We start from the raw sequence: 18,309 nt of genomic DNA on the forward strand, positions 1-18,309 counted from the left end.
CAGGAAGGCGAAGCCTTTACGATGAGGGGGGCAGGTAGCCTTTCAGCTGGGAGCACCTGGTTTGCCAGTTGTTCTGCTGTTGCTTAAATGCCCCTGAGGGGCTAGGAGCACATGGGAAAATGGGTCGCCATCACTTACGACTTTCTGAAAGGAGAAGGCAATGTTTAAAGGGTTATTTTGTTTCCTTGGTGCTTAGTTACCTGCTGGGCTGACCCTGAAGGGATTTAGAAGCATGGAGCTTTGGAATGGTTGGCAGGTGTGGCCACTTTGTGTCTGGCTGACTCAGGAAGCGTGTGGTGAGTCTCTGAGTCAGCCAGGATTGTCTGCCAGGGTGTCCCACCTGCACAGCCAGCTACAGAGGGGATGGAGGTGGGGCGAGATCACCCACTGCTGAGAGCTTAGCTCACTGTTAGCAAACTGGCCCTTAACACCTGTAAAAGAAAAGGGCTGGGAGCTGGGTCAAACAGTGCCATAAAAAGGGGACCAGGAAGAGAAATATGATGTTCCCAGTTCCTTATAGAAAAACAGTTTAAATTTCCCGTGTCATCCAAAATGGTGTTAGCCTTTCTCTGGAATAGCTAGAAGACAGGGTGCTTCAGGAATGCCTACAAGGAGCAACACGGCTGTTCCCCAGGAGCAAGTGTATGGAAATCTGCCATTGGGCGTGCTTGTGAAATGAAAGCAAAGTTGGAGAATACTCTTTCTTTCTTTTTTTTATTGAGTTAATGATAGGTTACAATCTTGTGAAATTTCAGTTGTACATTAATGTTTGTCATTCATGTTGTAGGTGCACCACTTCACCCTTTGTGCCCACCCCCCACCCCACCTTTCCCCTGGTATCCACTAAACTGTTCTTACTCCATAATTTTAAATTCCTCATATGAGTGGAGTCATACACAGATTATCCTTCTCTCGCTGGCTTGAGAATACTCTTTCTGATAGGGTGTTCTCTGGAAATCAGAGACGGGATGATCGAGCCTGTTCAAGGCAGGTGCCCAAGACTGGTTGGTTATTGAGTGAGGAGGATGTTTGTATGTATAATGTGGATCCCAAATACCTCATTTAAGGCTCCTGTGCTTTTTCCAATCTCCACTGAAATTGTCTTCATCATATTAGTAGTCGAGGGCATTTGAAAGCTTGAGAAAGTGTTCTATATGCAGTAAATCTCGGAGTGTTTGTTTAGACTAGTCACGGAATTGACTCTAGATGTCAGGGTTTATTTTAAGTTTTAGAAGGACTTTATTTTACAGATGGTGGTGCATGTATCAGTGCCTCCCCGAAGTCAAGAAGCCGACCCTTCCCTGACGGCAGAGCCTCCTAATTCACCTTTCCCGAGCTTGACCAGAGCTTGACCACGGCGGCACTGTCCCTGGGCACTTAGTTTGCTGTTGGTGGGAAACACAGACACGTAAATCTAAAACGAAAATCAGACCAATAGTTGCTTGAAAGTTTGTGACAAGTGAAAGTTGCACAGAGAGTATGGGGGAGGGAAGCAGGTGAGGTTTTCCTGACAGAGGAAACTGCTGAGGCGAAAAGGCCTGAAACTGCGCCATGTTCCAGAAGAGCAAGCTCAGAGTTAGCGTTCTAGAACCACAGGGTGCGATGGGGCCTGGGGGAGGGGTCTTCCTTGGGGATGTTCTGAAGAGCGCGGGCTCTGTTCTCTCCGAAAGGTACCAGGGAGCCGTGGAAAGGTTTTGTTTCCTTATCTTTTCTCTTTTGATGTGTATGAAATCTACCATAAAATACTGAGTTAGCAATGAAGCGTGTTGACGTCAGTACTCCCAGGAACTCAGGTAGTGGATCAGAACACCACTGGGGCTGTGACAGGTTATCCGCCACCACTGTGACCGCAGGGCTATCCACCACCACCACTGTGACTGCCGGGGTATCCGCCACCACTGTGACTGCGGGGTTGTCCGCCACCACTGTGACTAAGGGGTTATCTGCCACCCATATTACTGACAAGTTACTTACCACTGATACTGTGATGGGTTATCCACGTCGCTAGCTGTTGTTCTTGCTTCCTGGCTATGGGTCAGGCACTTGGCTAGGCGCTCAGTCAGAAGCTTAGAGAGGAAGTCTCTTCCCAGGTCCCTCTGGTTGTAAGGAGGGGTCAGGATTCCAGCCCTGGTCTGGCTCATCCCCAAGCTGGACCACCACACAGACACCCGCTCATGGAGAGCAGCATGGATATTTGCTTGCTTGCGTGTTAGTTTTCAAGGGAGTGGAACTTTTGGATTTGTGTTTAAAAAGAACTCTGGAAGTCATGGGGGCTGAATGGCTCAAGAGAGACAAAGGGAAAAGACACAGAGTTGATGCTGGTGAGGCGTGGCCCGAGAGGACACCAGACGCAAGGCTTAGACTGACTGGGCCTGCTTTCCTGGAAAGTTCCCTGACAGAGTACGGTAGCCTTTGGGGTGTCTGAAATTGGCTGCCTTTCCACAAAACAAGGGAGTGAAGGAAAGGCTGCACTAGCCCTCCCACCCCGGGAAGCACTGCCTTCCCTCTGCTCGCAGGGACTGAAGGTCAGACGCTGTATGGCTCAGAGCTGCACCCAGAGGGAGGGAAGTGGTCTGTTCCCACTGCCGTGTGCCCCGGGCGCCTCCTGGCTGACACCCAGGGTGGGACGTTGTGACTGCTGCTGGCCTTGACTGGCTTTGGAGACCTATTCCCAAACCCTACTGGTGCCTGGTATCACAACTGAGGTTGTTTACAAATAGACACCTCCTGGTCCCCCTTGAGGATTCTGGTTTAGTGGGTCTGGAACACGCTGCCTGGAGGGTCTGCTGCAGGGGCCTGGGCTGGCTGTGCAAGCCCCCTCTGACAGTGCAGATTTTCTTGCTCACAGTGCTCACCTGGACGCGCTTTTCTTGCTGTTATGTGTCTGTAAAATTTCCTCGTTCCAAAATAACAGTGAAAAATACCTTAGATCATTTAAAATAATTTTTTCTGGGTTTTTTTAAAAAATAATTTTCCTCCTGTTTTTGTTTTCGTAGGATACTAAATTGTGGATAATCATGGAATACCTTGGTGGAGGCTCCGCACTGGATCTAGTAAGTGTTACGTCTGATGCCTAATACGCGTCAAAGCTTTTCTCAGTAAATCTTGGTTGTAAAGAAAATTCTGATTTTATATCCATTTCTGTTTTCCTCTTAAGTTGCATGAAAAAGGGACTAAACTATTCCTTATATGTTTCTGTGTCTGATATGTTACCGAAAATTATAGGCCTACTTTTGAAACCAGTGTTATTGTTTCGTGAAACCAGTGACTCATTCACAGAAGCCGAGGAGGACCCAGCCTGTCAGTGTCTCACCAGAGACCAGTTTGGTGGCTTGTTTTCCAAAACTGGTGGTAACTTTTGTGGACCTCTTACCCCATCATTGTTTCATATTTCAGGTAGTAACTTAGCTTCCAAAATATGCATGGAACGTTTTCATTTCTAATTAATTAGAATTAGAATTTTTAAAAATTAAAATTTGATTTCAGGAGTAAGATAGGCAGGGTGTGATGGTTGCATTGCACTGTCCCGTGCTGAGGCTGTGGTCTGGTCAAGCAGGAGGGCGTAGTTCCTTCCCTGGATGTGCCTGCAGAAGCCTTGCTGCCCCTCGCAGTGTGTTTATGGTGGGGCCGGACCTGCCCCAGGACTGTGTTTCCCACCTGGCCGCCTCCTACGGTGCCATTAGTGTGCGCCAGCCCCATACAAGATGGTGGAAGCTAGGGATAGGATGACCTCCAAGTCATGGTCTGTGACTCGCTTCTCGTGATAGAATGTGGTTACATGTTGGCCTCTGACTTGAAGCTCAGAAGTAACCAGCATTGCTTAAGTTGTCCTTGAAACTTAGTATATGGAAAATAAATTTTTTAAAAAACTCCCACAGTTGTGCAACACTTGACATCTTGTCCTCACTGTGGTTATGCAGTGAAATCAATGCCATCAGCCCTCATTTCCTCCCCATCCTGTAAAAGCCAGGTTTTTGGGTGAATGGTGATTTCCCAGACAGGCTTAATCTATCATTTTAGTGTTAGAGGGTGGGTCCTGCCAGAGAGGAAGTTGTCAGATGATGGGTCTGTAGTTCTCGCTGCCCTCAGAGTGCGAGCTGAAAGAAGCCCGTGTATTTTACTGGATATTGTCTACACAGACTTTTTTTGTTAAGACAAGAAATACCCTTTGATTAAAAGATTTCTTTCTCACAGTAATCGTAGTAATTGGTAGTTTCTTGGGAAGGTAAAGCTTTAAAACTACATGTATCTCTAAAAGGCTTATGCACCCAATTGTAAAAAATTGCATAATGTTATATTTGACCAATTGCTTTTTTGGCCAAAATGGTGTTCAAAAGGAAATTTCAAGGAAAAAATTTAATATGGTATAAACAGTTATATTAAAATGGGAAAAGCAATAAAACAGCTGGATAAATTTTATGACTTGCTGTGCTTGTTTTCCGTAAATATACACATTACACAAAGAGCTTTTCATTTTTTTACTCTTTTGGGAAATACTACAGGAATGTAGAAAATTATCTTGTTTTGTGTAATTAGCTTGACTGTTATCTTAAGTGAGTTTCATTTGTGGAGTATGTAAAGTTGTTTGCAGGGACTCTTTTCCAACACTGAGTCCTTCAGAGCAGCAATTCTAGTCTCCAGATGCTTTAGTTTATTCATTCTTAATGCCACAGTAATTTAATTTATTTAGTGGTAGCTTTCTTTGGAGCTTTGAATTGAAGTCTGTGAAATTTTAGACATTACAGTTGGAAGGAAGTGTAGAACTCTCCATTTATTTAAAAAAAAATCCCATTTGGTGTGAGTCCTAGCAAACTGTCATCTGCCTTCCACATCAGTGTCCCTGGTGACAAGAACCCGGCATCTCTTTTTGGATGCCCTTCATCATCTCATTTTAATTGATGAAGAGATGGAGACACTCAGAGGTTAGGTGCCCCAGCTAGCAAATACTGGACCTCATTGTGACCAACTGCGGCTCCCTCTGACTTTGTCTTATCTCCTTTTTGTTGGCCTACCCCCAACTCTCAAAGAAGAGGACACACTTTAATAATGGGATACAAGTATTATTTTTTGAATGTTGGAAATGATTAGGATTATTTTGAGAGGATCTATTACATGTTTGTAAAAGATTTTTAAAACCAGAATATTATTGTATATAAAAATTTGATAACCATGCAGCATTTGGGCCATATTTTGAAACATTCTGCTTGCTTTTATTCAATCTTTCTCTCTGTTAAGAGGCTTAGTGCTAGTATGTTTATTTGTGACCTTGGAGGAGCCCGATATGTGAGGGGCCGTGGAGAGAAAGATGATGAGGTGGGTCTTGTTCAAGGAGAAAGGCTCTGCCGTTGCCCGGAGCATGAAAATCTCACCGGTTCTTTCTTCACTTTCTTCTGTCTGGATTCATCTTTCCCCTTCATGCGCTCAGTAATTGTCTTAGCTCGGGCTGCTGTAACAGGTTGCCGTAGACTGGGTGACTTAAGCAGCAAACATTTATGTCTCAGAGTTCTGGAGACTGTCCAAGATCAAGGCGCTGGCAGATCTGGTGTCTGTTGAGGACCCACTGCCTGGCTTGTAGATGTGTCTTGTATCCTCCCCTGAGGGAGGGCTGAGAGCCAGAGCAAACTGCCTGGCCTCTTCTTCCAAGGGCACTAATCTCGTTCGTGAGGGTTCCGCCCCCGTGACCTCGTCACCCCCAAAGGCTCCACCTCCTAAAACCACCGCTTTGGGTGTTAGGATTTTAACACGAATTTTGGGTGGATGGGGAGACGCAAACATTCAGTCCGTAACAGTAATGAAAATTGTCTGAGTTTTCAGTCTACTCAGAGATACACAGCTGTGTCTCTGCAGCCCCTCCCAGTTCTTGACCGTAAGCACATATGTTTTATATAGCTTGAATTGTGGCGTACATATTATTATTTTGTTTTGCCTTTTCACTCTACATTGTAGTTATCATGTCTTTTTACTTAGGCTGTGAGACAGTTTAATTCCTTACATTGAATCTTAATGACACTTTTGCCTGGGACAGGAAGATGGCCATCCTGCGTCACTCAAGATTGCCTTTTAAGCATGTCTGATAGTTAATTTTTTCGCTTTTTTTGAATTCTGGAATTGAGGTTCCAGATGGAGGCAGGTCTAGCTTGGGATGTAGGACAGAGATAGAGTTGCCTGGATGTTCATTTGTGGGAAGTGGTGGGGTATTTTGGATGTAGGTAGGTAATTGTCTGGGTGTCACAGTCCTTTCTTAATGTCCCTACCACTGAGCCTCCTGAGGTGTCAGCAACATCAAGTGTCAGAGCTGAAGAGAACTGAAAATCTCGTTCTCTCTTCCCATTTTGCACATTCAGAGATGGCCCTAGAGACAGAAGTGACTATGCCCCAGGTAAGGATGGTTGGCTTCAAGACCAAGTCGAGAATCCTAGTCTCTTTCTACGACAACATGATGTGTAAATAAATCTTGGGTCCCGCAGACCAGACAAAATGAAGGACACAGTGGAAAGGCTTTATTACTTCAAATTAGGAATTAACCCAGATCTGTTTTTTGTAAATTACTGAGATGCCATCCTGTGGATGAACCTCTCAGTTCTCTTGTCTGGGCGTGGCCATCTCTGTAGCTGCAGAAGATAAACTGATGCTGTTGGAGGGTATGTGTCCCTTGGAGCCCTCTTTTCCTCTTTCCTGGTGATGCATGCTTTTTGACTTTTAAAAAAATGTGGTTAATACCTTTACCTGTTATTGGAGTGTACAGTATGGAGGCTAGTGTGAAGCATAGACACAATATAGCTTAGTTATTAAGAGCCATGAATGCTAAAGTAAAATAGGCATATATTTTATTTTGAATCCACACATTTGAGTATGTTCAATCTGTTGGGTTTTTTTTTTAATTTAAAAGAAACAAATAATAAATTGAAATTACATGTTTGCAGGATCCCCAAGGCCGCTTTGAGGAAATACAGTTTGAAAACCACTTGTGTAAATAATTTCTCAAGTTCTGTCTGCTTCTAGGGTGCCATGACTTACGAGTGTAATGGGTATCACACAGTTTTAAGACTTTATAACTTAGAATGTGATAGATTTTGGGTGAATTCATTTTTCATTCAGAAAATATTTATTGTGTGCCTACTATGGGCCACATGCTGTTCTGGCTGTTTGGAGTTGTGCAATGAACGAGGCAGAAGAAAACCCCTACTCTGATGGAGCTATATTCTAGTGGGGGAGGACCCTCAGGTATATCCTATGTGGGAAAGTGCTACGAGGAAAGTAAAGAGAGCCAGGTGAAGTGGCAGAATTGGAGTGAGGATTAGCAACAGAGGGCCTGAGATTAAAGATTTTTTAGCTGATTAAAAGATCAGTCAGGATCTAGGAGAATCTAAGGGACAGCCTTGGAATCTAATTAAGAAGGAACTATGCTATGTAAATTGGTCACTCAATCAGGCCGAGATGTTTGACAAACTTAAAAATGAATATGCAACATGGTTTTTAAAAAATGAGATGGCATATTCATTCGTGTTTAAGCTGAGCTGCTGTTGTGGTGGCCCCCAAACGAGGTATCTTGTCACACACAAGATAGAAACTTTTTTTTTTGCCACATCTGGGGTCACTGGGCTTTGGTCCACATGGTCATCAGGGCCCTCCACTGGTGGGTCCTCTACCATCTGTAGCCCATGGCTTCCCGTGGTCTTCACTCCTTGTCCTCTCCAGCTGCCAGGGTTGCAAAGCCAAGACCAGGAGGAGGCACAGGTCACTTGTGCTCATCTTCCATTGACTTAGTCACGTGGCCAGGCTGGCTGCTGCAGAGGCTGACTCATGTGGTCTGTAGTTGGGTGACCATGTGCCTGGCTAGTAGTCTCTATTACAGAGCAAGAAGGGGGGAAGAGACTTGGGGGAGAGGGAATTAGAAGTCACCCAGAGATGAGATGCAGTCGGAATTTTTTCCTGAAATTCTGTTTTATAAAGATTATTTGCAGATCCCACAGTCTTCTTAATGATAGAGACCACTATGTTTATACTGCTTAGAAAATGGTTATGGTGGAGAATGCTAATATATTTTTCTGAGAACTTAGCTCAGCCTGGTCTTACCCACCGGTGGTATAGAGAACAACTGAGTACCTTTCATAGTGAATTGTGACACCGTGAAGGATCTCCCTACCCTGTAAATAGAGTATCTGTCTTTCTCCCCTTCCCCCACCGTCTCCCCATGGCATATAAATCATTGGTGGGTGGTGTTTGGGCCAGATGTGAAAGAGCATAACCATACATACATTAATCAGAGAGCCAGCCCTTAAATGATCCAAGGAAGGTTTTTCAATTAGTTTTCCTCAGCTCTTATCTCCCTTTGATGATAACACCAGGCTGCTCTGCTGTTTCTTTCCAGAGACTTGATAATAGAAGGGAGGAGGTGGTTTAGCTGAATGTTACTGATCATCTGCTTGGGCGAAAATCTGCTGGGGGAGGAAATGGGACCTCCACTCTGTGATGTGATATTGAACGACTGGGTTATCCTGTGTTCTGGTGTTGTGAATAAGAGAAAATACGCCAGCGTCTCTACCCTCCTCCCTCTTTTCCCCAGGTTATGAGAAAAGTGCGTTTTCCTCATTTTGAGTCTTAAAATTTCTACAGTCTCTGAATACTCAAAAATAGGTGTGGAGAAGGCAGACAAGAGAGGGTGTCTACATTATGTCCTTTGGGGTAGTAGTTTTGGTGTGTGTTTCTTGAAAATAAGACTTTTTGGTCAGATAATTTTGGGAAAGGTTAGGTTCTTGCAACAAAGTGTGCAACATGTTGCCATAGTCTGAGGTAGTTTTTGGACAGTATCTTAATTAGAATTTGGGGTACCTCCTGGCAGGCCAGTTGACCCAAGTGGTGTGATTTTTCTCTCAACATATAAGGTAAAACTACAAGTGAGCAGCACACTTTCTTACATTTGTGTTCTGAATGTGAGAAAGTTGCTTGGTCATGGGTGTGTCCTGCTGCCAGACCAGCCAGAGTCCCACTGAGGCAGCCCCTGCCCGCCTCCCCCGGACTTTGTGGATTGTCTTGCGGGCCGGGTTGGCCTGTGATCAGAGGCTGCACCGCTTGCTGAGTGGAACCAGAAAGCTGTCATGAAGCTAGAAGTGGTGTCTTTGTTGCCCCCACCTTGGGCCCATAAACAGTTGTTCTGTTGCCATCATCCTGGCGAAGCCCCTGAGACACACGAGTAGGACTTCTGTCCAAGAAAATGTATGTGCGTCAATCAGAACTCGGCCTTAGAAGGAGTATCCTAGTTCACTGCCTTTGGTTTAAAGCACATCTATCTTTTGAAAACTTACTCAGTGAATGTCACGGGGCTGTGTGTTCCTGTTGACTAAAGTCTGTGAATTTGGGGTTATCATGGCATTCACTGTCAAGTCCGGAAACGTAATAACGGGGATCATCATTCAGATGAAAAATTAAATTATTAGAATTCTCCTCTTTCTGATGGTTCCATTATGAGTCCTTTAGGGAGTGTTAGGTGGTTTTGCTGAAGTAACTTATGTAATTATTAGTTGTGGTTGAATTCCCTGCTCTGCGAGTGACGGTGGACTTATTATCCAATTTGAACTGAGCTCTAGAACCTAATTTTTTCTTTTTAAAATGGAGATATGTGTGCTTGATGTTTCTTCCTTACATCATTGTATGATTATGAATATCAAGCAGCGTTAATTCCTTTGAGTTTCTCACAATATGTTTTCAGAGGCTGTTATTACTTCGTTTGGAATAGCATATATATTGAATAACAAGAAACCCTAAATCATTAGGAATTCAGCACTTTGAGCTCCCTTCCCTCAAATTTTAAAATTCAGATTTAAAAATTCTGGTGCAGGGTAGCCTCGGAAAGCAGTCAGCTCGCGGGCCTCTTTCTGACCTCTTGCGTTTTGATAACGGTTACTATGTTTGCACAGAGGCAAGCTGCTCCGTGTCCTGCCTGGCAGGTACCGTGAGTCTCTGGACTAACATCCCTCCCAGCGCAGCTTGCCGGCGCGACGGGGCTGACCGTGGGCCTCCTCCTCGGCGCTGCTTTGGTTCTTAGCCAGCTTGGCTTCATTCAGCAGACTCGTTTTCGCTGGTTCTTTTTTTGGGGGAGGGGGTGGGCAGGGGGCCCTTTAAATAGGTTTTTATTGTTTGGGCAAAATGTTTTGGAGTGAAGAAGATTTTAAATTTTAATTGTTCTTGCCCATTTAACACAGGGATTGACTGTCTTATCATTTCAAACTTCTAAGATAATCATTTAACTAACTTTAATAATTTTTTTCTTATTAGTTAGAACCTGGCCCTTTAGATGAAACTCAGATTGCTACTATATTAAGAGAAATCCTGAAAGGACTTGATTATTTGCATTCGGAGAAGAAAATTCATAGAGACATTAAAGGTAAGAAAACGTTGTGTTTGTTCCTTTGGAACCCCTCAGGCGGGTAGGAAGGAGCTGTTGAGGCAAGCTGCTTCTCCCTGCAGCCTGCCCGGAGTGGGCTGGCCTTCGAGGCGAGTTTAAGCCATAGCATCCCTTTGGTGCCTGGTGATCTCGCTGGGGAGAGAATGCAGACGTTCCCCAAGTGATAGTGGACGGAACGACGCAGCAGGTAATGTCAGGAGGCGTCTTTGGTTTTATTTTCCAGCTGCCAACGTTCTGCTCTCGGAACATGGAGAGGTGAAGCTGGCTGACTTTGGAGTGGCGGGCCAGTTGACGGATACCCAGATAAAAAGAAATACCTTTGTGGGCACCCCTTTCTGGATGGCCCCCGAAGTCATTAAACAGTCTGCCTACGACTCAAAGGTAAGGCCGACGCTTCGTGTAGAGTTACCCCTTCTGTACTTTAACCTGACAGCTGTTCCTGTGGGAGTGAAGCGAGCACCCTGCAGTAGGTCCTGAAGGTAGTTCGCTGACCTTGTTTGAAAACAGGCTTCTTCTCTGTCTCCTGCCGCATTGTTTAATACCCTTTATTTATCCAGTCCCTAGTTAGTGAGGTTTTTAGCTTAAACAATGTCTGGTGATGGTGGGGAACACCAGGGAGGAGGAGTGTGTCTTGAAGGTGGGTGTGGAGGAACAGAGGACCACGGTGGCGAGATAGGTTCAGCCTGGCCCTGTTAAGATGTCCAGGTGGAGGTGTCCAGTGGAGGCATGCGGGGTCGGGTCCATAGAGAGACCAGCAAGTGCTGGTTGAAGCCCGAGTGGAGTGGATGAGGCAAGAGGGCCTTGGGCAGACTCTGAACCATATTTAAGGCATGGGTACAGAAAGGATCGCGTAAGAGAAATGGAGAGTCCACAGGAATATAAGAGCAGAATCCAGAAAGAATAAAGCTTGTGGTGCTCACACAGACTCTTCCTGTCCTTATTGTTAGTTCTCGGGAGTGTTACCTCAGAGACTCCTTACCAACTTGAGGCAAAATCCTAATGTCTTGTTTCCAGCCTCTTTTACCGGTCATGGGTGCACTCTCCCAGTTTTTCCTGTGTTCCTTATTCCCTGTTGCCCTTCAACTTTCTTAAACTTTTTAATAATAGACTAAAAAACCTGGGGAGCCTGCCTCCTGGATCTCTGATTTCACTCCCGTCTCCCACAGGCCACACCCCTCACTAGCTTGCGTGCAGTAAAATCTGCACATGGTCCACACAGGATTGGCTCTTCTGAGCCGGTATTTCTAGGCAAACAAAAATTTAACTCAGATACATTTATGTGCCAAACATGGTTTCTTCTCTTTAATGGAAATCTTCTCAGTATGCAGTGGACTTCCTACCTCGCTAAACAGCACACGGGCAGAGAGTGACTTTTCCTTGGGGCCTAAGGTTCCCCCCTGCGAGCCATCGTTGTGCTGAGGCTGCAGGTGCACCTGGTTCAGCATGCAGAGGTGGGCCTGGCTGGCTCACTGGGAGTTGTATGGTGGCCAGGACTTCCATAGGCATCCTGATGGCCTTAGTATTCAGTGGCTACTAAGTGACTGTTGAGTTTTCAAGGCCCAGGATAGCAGAGCTGTCTGGTCTTCGGCGTGTTTTGTTGCTGTAAGTGCTCCGCCCTGTGTTGTGGATGACCCCCATAGCTGCTCGATAACCCCCACAGCTGCTTCTGAGCTCTGCAGCTGCTTTGGCTATTGGCCATTTTTCTGGGGTCCCATCATTTTAGGACTTGACAGGAACTTAATGTCTTTAGTCCATTCTCTCTATTTTAAGCTGAGGCCCATTTATCAAAGCTCATAGGTAGATCTTGGTAGGGCTATGCCTAGAATCCAAGTTTCTTAACTCATCAGATTATACCAGGCTGGCTGTTCTCCTCTCTTTTTTCTAGTAAATTAGCTGGTCAGCCACGGCACATGTGACTCAGGAGTCAGTTCCCACGTTGTCGGTGTTACCCACCCCTGCTCACTCCACCCTCTTTCTTCAGGAGTTGTCCTGCTGGCCGAGGCCTTTCCCCTCTGCCTTGGCCCCTCATGCGGGGCTTCTCTGGGGCAGGTGGCCTCCATAAAGCTTTGCCGCCTTCCTTCCTGGTGTTCTTGTCAGGATCAACATGCTCTCATCTGGTCAGTGGATGTTGTAGTATTCTTTTTCAGTAGATTAAAAGATGCTGCCTCCACCTCACAGGGAGTGCACACTTGGTTGCGGAGCTTGAGGGAGTGTCACATTTCTCCCTAACCTTCAACTGCTTTTCCTTTTACTCTGGCTTATGTCAGAGGCTAATTCTTTGATTTGCTTGGATCATACCCAACACCGCTCTTAACTGGAAATCATGTGTGAAAGAGAATATGTTTATCTGAAATTTGCTTCCCAGGTTTGTTGACTAAAGGGGTGTGGAAAGTGCAGATAAGGCTAATGTTAGTGTCTGAATCTTGAGGCTTATAAGAAGTGGGTTTCTGGAGGCTGAGGCCTTAGGGATAATCACACACACACACCCACTCACCCACATTAGTTGTGACACTGGGACAGCCACTTTTGTCATCAGCAATGCCTGACAGAGGGCCTTTTTCCGAGGTTGCTTTGTGGATGTCTTTCCGGTGGCTGCCTCGCCTCTCAGGCCTGCCTGACAGGGCAGTTTATGTTCTCTGAGGGGTGCTGTAGCTATTGTGGCCACTGTGGTCTCCTGAGACACAAACTTATTTGGCTTCTTTCCAGTTCCCACTTCCATTCTTCCTTGCATGTACTTGTGAACATTTTTTCCACCAGTCTCTGCATTACAGGTCAGGAGCGCACAGCCGTCGGGTAGCAGAGTCTGTTACTATTATCAGGACAGTGGGCTCCCTCAGTTCTGTGTTCGGGTACGCACTCTGATTCTCAGAGGAAGGTCAGGTTGGGAAGAGGAGTGGAATGCACCTGCCTCATGAGCAAAAGGGACTATAAGCCATAATCTTATGTGTACGTCTAGAGTCCTGTCTAACACAATAACCTTAGTATCTTTGACCCCTTGTCATTTGTCCTTGCTGCTTAGGTGTTCTCAATGTGTTTGCACATACAGGGTGCTGATGTTGATCTCAATTCTTAATTTAACCCAGTATTGCTAAGTGGTGATTGCCCGTATGCCTTAAGAACCTTCATCATCTTCACCATCATCATCATCATTATTCTAAAGGTGATTTAGGGTAGCTTGGTTTGTAAGAAGCACCCAAACCTTGGAGATGGTGCCAAAGGAGATAACTCTGCTCCCCCACAGAGAAGCCTTTGTTTTCAATCCTAGACTAGGATCTTGGGCTAAAGAGCTTAAACCTTTTTTCCCTTTTCTTCATGAGATTGCTATGATGGCGTGTCAACATGTGGATTGCACTTGATTAAAGACATCGTCCCTTTCTCTGTATTCATTCATCCAGTCTTCGCTATAGTTGCACCCAGTGCTGTGCTAAATAATTTACATTTTCTGTGAGTAATTGCACTGCTGGGTATCAGGTGCTGGATCAGGTGCTCTAACAGGTGTCGAGGAGTGCAGGCGAGCTGAGTGAGGGATGTCAGAGTGAGCTGGGGAAGGCTTCACAGACGTGCGGCTCTGCAGCCCCTCAAAGATGAGCAAAGGGCGTTCAGACCAAGTCCAGGGAAAGGAGAGATTGTGTTTGGTTTGTAGATTCTGGTGAAGGTGTGGTAGGAGATGAGGCCAGGGGATTGACTTGCCTGTTAACTGAAACAACATCCTGTAGTCGTGGAGAGGTTGGTGTCAGGATTCTCTTATAAATAACTTCGCTTTTTTGGTCTCAGAAGCAATATATACTCTTTAGTCTGGAAAATACTGGGGGGAACAAAAAGATGAAAAGAAAAACACCTGTAGACTTTCTACTCAAGCACAAGCTAAGTTATTTTGGTGTCCAGTCATCTCTGAAATAACTATTGGCAGTCTAACCATGGTGAAAAATGGAGATAGGTGATGCATTGATGGAAAAAAATAAAATTGGTAAAAATGAGTAAAAACATGGCACTATTAGCCCGTCAGTTGTTAGAATCTGCCCAGGTAGCCTGTCCACTGCAGCACGCCACTGGCTCTGCCTGTCCCCATGCCAAGCCCACTGGTGTCTCCTGGTCCCTCTGCAGGATCAGGAATTACCCACAGTCCCAGCTGTGAGTAATGGGCGCTGGAGGTGGGGGAAGGAGGTGAGTGGGAAAAGCATCCAGCTTGGAGACTAACAGGCTTTATTTACCACGTAGTAATGGTTGGACCTTTTCAGATCAACCATGTATTGCTAGTTAGTGCTCATAAATGATTTTTATACCTCTAGATGCTGCTTGTGGATGTGTTCCTACATAGTGCATCTAATTAAGTAGTTTATATTAAATCCATTTTGAGCTATGTTTTGACTAGTTATAAACTGTGATTTAGGATTCTCCATGTTTTTTCGCCCCTCTTCCTCTTGATTATGGAGTTGACTGTGGTTCCTTCCAGAATATAGTCTATACATAAGCTTTTTATACCACTTACGTTGTATTGTGTCTGCAGATTTGTAGCCAGCTTGCTTTTACTTAATCAGTATGATATTGCAAGGATTTAGAATATTGTTGTATATTCGCACCACCCCACTTCCACTCCCCCGTCCCCACTGAGAAGAGTCCTCGATCATCAGTAACAGTCGTATGTTGTCACTTAGGAGCATACTACCTACACTTTTCCACATAGGAGAAAATCTGTTCACTTTTCTCTAACTACCTAATTTCGTGTCCTTCCCAAATGACAGTAAAATGGATCTATTCTGATACCTGAGTTTTAATTGCTCTGGAAAATGGCTGCCCTTGCCCCACATAATTTAAAACCCAGACACATGTTCTAAATCTGATGCCATATTTCCTAGATGTAATAATAGACCAACTCAATTATATTTTGATTCTCTCTTAATGTCATTGTTGGGTACATGATACTTCAGTAAGTTAATGTGCTGTAGCAACTAAACCATTCTAAGGTTTAGTGTAAGTAATGCTGCTATTGAATGTTTTTGGCAGCATATACCATTTTCTAAATCTAAAAGGTATTTTTTTAAGCTAGATTCCTAGAAGGGGAATTAATTGGTTTCAACAAGTTTGGATATCTTTATGGCTTTTGACATAATGCCAAATTGCTTGCCATTTATTCAAATGCCAGTCAGGGTTTCCACGTTAGTCAGCACGATGTTGGATGTGTGGAGAGGGAGCCTGCAGGCAGGAAGACACTTCAGAGCCCCCTACTGAAGTCCTGGGGAAAGAGCATAGCTCTGAGCTAAGCCAGGGCAGGAGGGATGGATGGGGACCCGGGGCTCCAAGAGGTCAAGAGCAGCACACCTGGCACCTGGTTGATTTTAGAGGGGTCCAAAGAGGAGCTCCGAGGAGCCTGGGTGACACTCGGGCTCCTGGCTTGGCTGACGGGGAGAGGGTGCACGTTTTGTCTTGACAAGGCTCTGCTGGTGACCCTCCCGGGGGAAGCAGGCGAGTGCTGCCTGTGCCTCTTCTCTGAGGAGGAGATGCGTTACAAGTGGTGCTGGGGAGGCTGTTTCCTCAGTCGACTTTAGTTGGTCTGTCCTGGCGTGTGGAACAGGTGCCAGGTCCTCGAAGTCTTGCTGCCTGTCTGCTTATTGCCTGGCCTGGATCCTGATCACAAGCCCTCAGACCTCTGAGGGAAATGGGGGCAAGCTCATCCCATGACACACTGCCCGCAGACACCATCATTGGCTGGGGCCTTCTAGTTATGGAGTGTGCTTAAGTGGTTACAGGATGCTGGGGGCCCGGAAGTGTGTCCATCAGAGGTCATCTGGATAAAGGCCCTGCGTCTGTACAGCCAGGAGCCACATTGGTGCTGAGCAGCAGGCTGTGCAAAGAGCAGCTATTCCAGTGAAATCCAGGAGGGCTGGAGTAGACAGATGTGGAATCATACAAACTTTAGAAAGAGACCTGTTGTGTAAAGAGCTGCTGCCACATGAGAGTCGTGCATTCGGTCATCTTTGCCTCCTGTCCTTGCAACTCGCCCTCCCTCCTTGTACCTGCACACTTACTTTTGTCCTCCTGGCCAGTTACGGAAGCTCACTGCTGGCACGCTCCGGTGCACCCAGCTTCCTCCTCCCGGGGGGAGGGACTCTGGAATAAGTCACATTTCTGCTGATTTTTATAATAATGCACATGTAAAATAAAGCAGAGTCCAAGTTGTAAAGGGATGGGAAGTAGGAACGTTACCCCGATACTGGGTCTTCTAGACTGATCCCTGTAGTAAAAAAAATTTAAAACAAGGCTTGCTGACGGTTATTCCTGCCTTCACTGGAAACAGAAGAAAACAGAATATGTGGTAGGCATTGACCACATGGACTGCTGGGCTGGGGGAAATTGTAGTGAGGATGTGTCCTACTCACTAGGGCTTTGGAAACATGGCAGGTGACTTCTCTCCAGGTCGAAGAATGTCTGCATCCTCTGCTGACCTAAATGATGTTTCAGCCTGTCCGTTTCCTTGCTGTAGTGTGAGTGTAAGAGGTGTATTAGTTCTAATTCATTGCCTGGAATTAAGATGGGTTTGCAGCGCACAGCGACAGGAGCAGGACAGTTGTACTAGACCGAGTGCGGCAGAGGCTTGTTCCCCACTGCCTGTTCTCTGCCGACCTGTGTGGTCCTGCTGCTGCTTCAGTCTGTTTTCATGCAGGGGGGTTGGTGTCAGCAACTGGAAAAGCCTCGTTAACTAGAGTTCCTCCAAGACTGCCTGCTCTTTTCATTTCCATTACATGGTCCAGGAATTCGTTCATCCACCCAACTGACCGGCCCAGGCCACAAGCGTGTGCTACATAGGAGAGGGGTCAGGAGCTGGGCAGCAGGTGCCCCCACATGGTGCCCCCTGACTCCTGCTGACAGCAAATCAGACAAGCCTCTGGATTTAATTAACCTGTCATGTGACAGGAAATACAGGAGCTAGAACACGTTAAGACCCTGAGAAGAAACCAGGCAAATCCAGAATTTGGGACCTATTTCTTCCTTAGGTCACTGGCACTGAGGAGATTGGGAAGTGGATGTTCTGGATTGAAAGAGCCTTAGGCGACCTAAGAGTCAGTTGCAACATATGGGCCTTGTTTGGATCCTGATTCAAATCAACCAACCGTGAAAAGACTTTTTTGAATAGTTGAGAAGACTTAATTATAACATGATATTAAGGAATTATTATGAATTTTAGGTGTCGATATATAGTAAAAAGTCCTTATATTGGCACACTGGAGTACTCAGGAAAAATGTCATGATGTCTGTGATTTATTTTAAAATGTACTGTGGCAAAAAATAGCCAAAGCTTGTATGGTAAATTGTTAATAATTATTAAGTTCATGTGATGGGTGTATGGGGGTGCATTATTTTAATATTCTCCGCTTCTGTGTATATTTGAACATTTTCATAATAAACATTTAAGTTCTGGGCTGTATGTAAGGCAGCTTGCACAGCCACCCTGCTGTTATTCCCATTTTACAGATGAAGGAACAAGGCTCACAGGTTAGGTATTTTGTCTAACATCCTAAGACCGGTTGTAGAGCTGGCATTCAGACCTGTCCCTGAGCCCAGGGAACCTGCTCTCGACCTCAAAGCAGTGCTCAGTTCTAAGCTTTGCTTGATGGGGTGACTCACAAACACTCCTCTACTCCCCAGATCACCTCTGGTTACCTATCCCAAGGACTTAAATTAACGCTGCACCGCTTGTATAGCACTAGGTGGATGAGAAATAATCATCTCAGCCATCTTCAGGAGAGAGGTAGAAGACATTTTATATAGTACATTTCCTCTGTGTTGCCTATTTCGAAATCATAATGGATTATCTTTTCGATTTTCGGTCAAAAATAATTATCTTTTTCAATACCTGAGAAGTATATTGAGAAGTATTTTTTTTTTTTCCTAAGAGATATATTTAT

The 18,309-nt window shown here is 45.4% G+C and overlaps 1 protein-coding gene across 3 annotated transcripts in view; it reads left to right on the plus strand.

Moving 5' to 3' along the window:
• The window catches only part of STK24 (serine/threonine kinase 24), a 113,540-nt gene that overhangs the window by 80,881 nt on the left and 14,350 nt on the right, over positions 1–18,309 (plus strand). For all 3 annotated transcript variants that reach the window (XM_046664145.1, XM_046664146.1, XM_046664147.1), the window contains exons 3-5: positions 2,997–3,053; positions 10,276–10,384; positions 10,629–10,786. In XM_046664145.1, coding sequence (XP_046520101.1) covers positions 2,997–3,053; positions 10,276–10,384; positions 10,629–10,786 — 324 coding nt within the window. The remainder of the gene's footprint in view (positions 1–2,996; positions 3,054–10,275; positions 10,385–10,628; positions 10,787–18,309) is intronic.

The sequence above is a fragment of the Equus quagga genome, chromosome 6 (assembly GCF_021613505.1).
Source record: "Equus quagga isolate Etosha38 chromosome 6, UCLA_HA_Equagga_1.0, whole genome shotgun sequence".
Classification (NCBI taxonomy): Eukaryota; Metazoa; Chordata; class Mammalia; order Perissodactyla; family Equidae; genus Equus; species Equus quagga.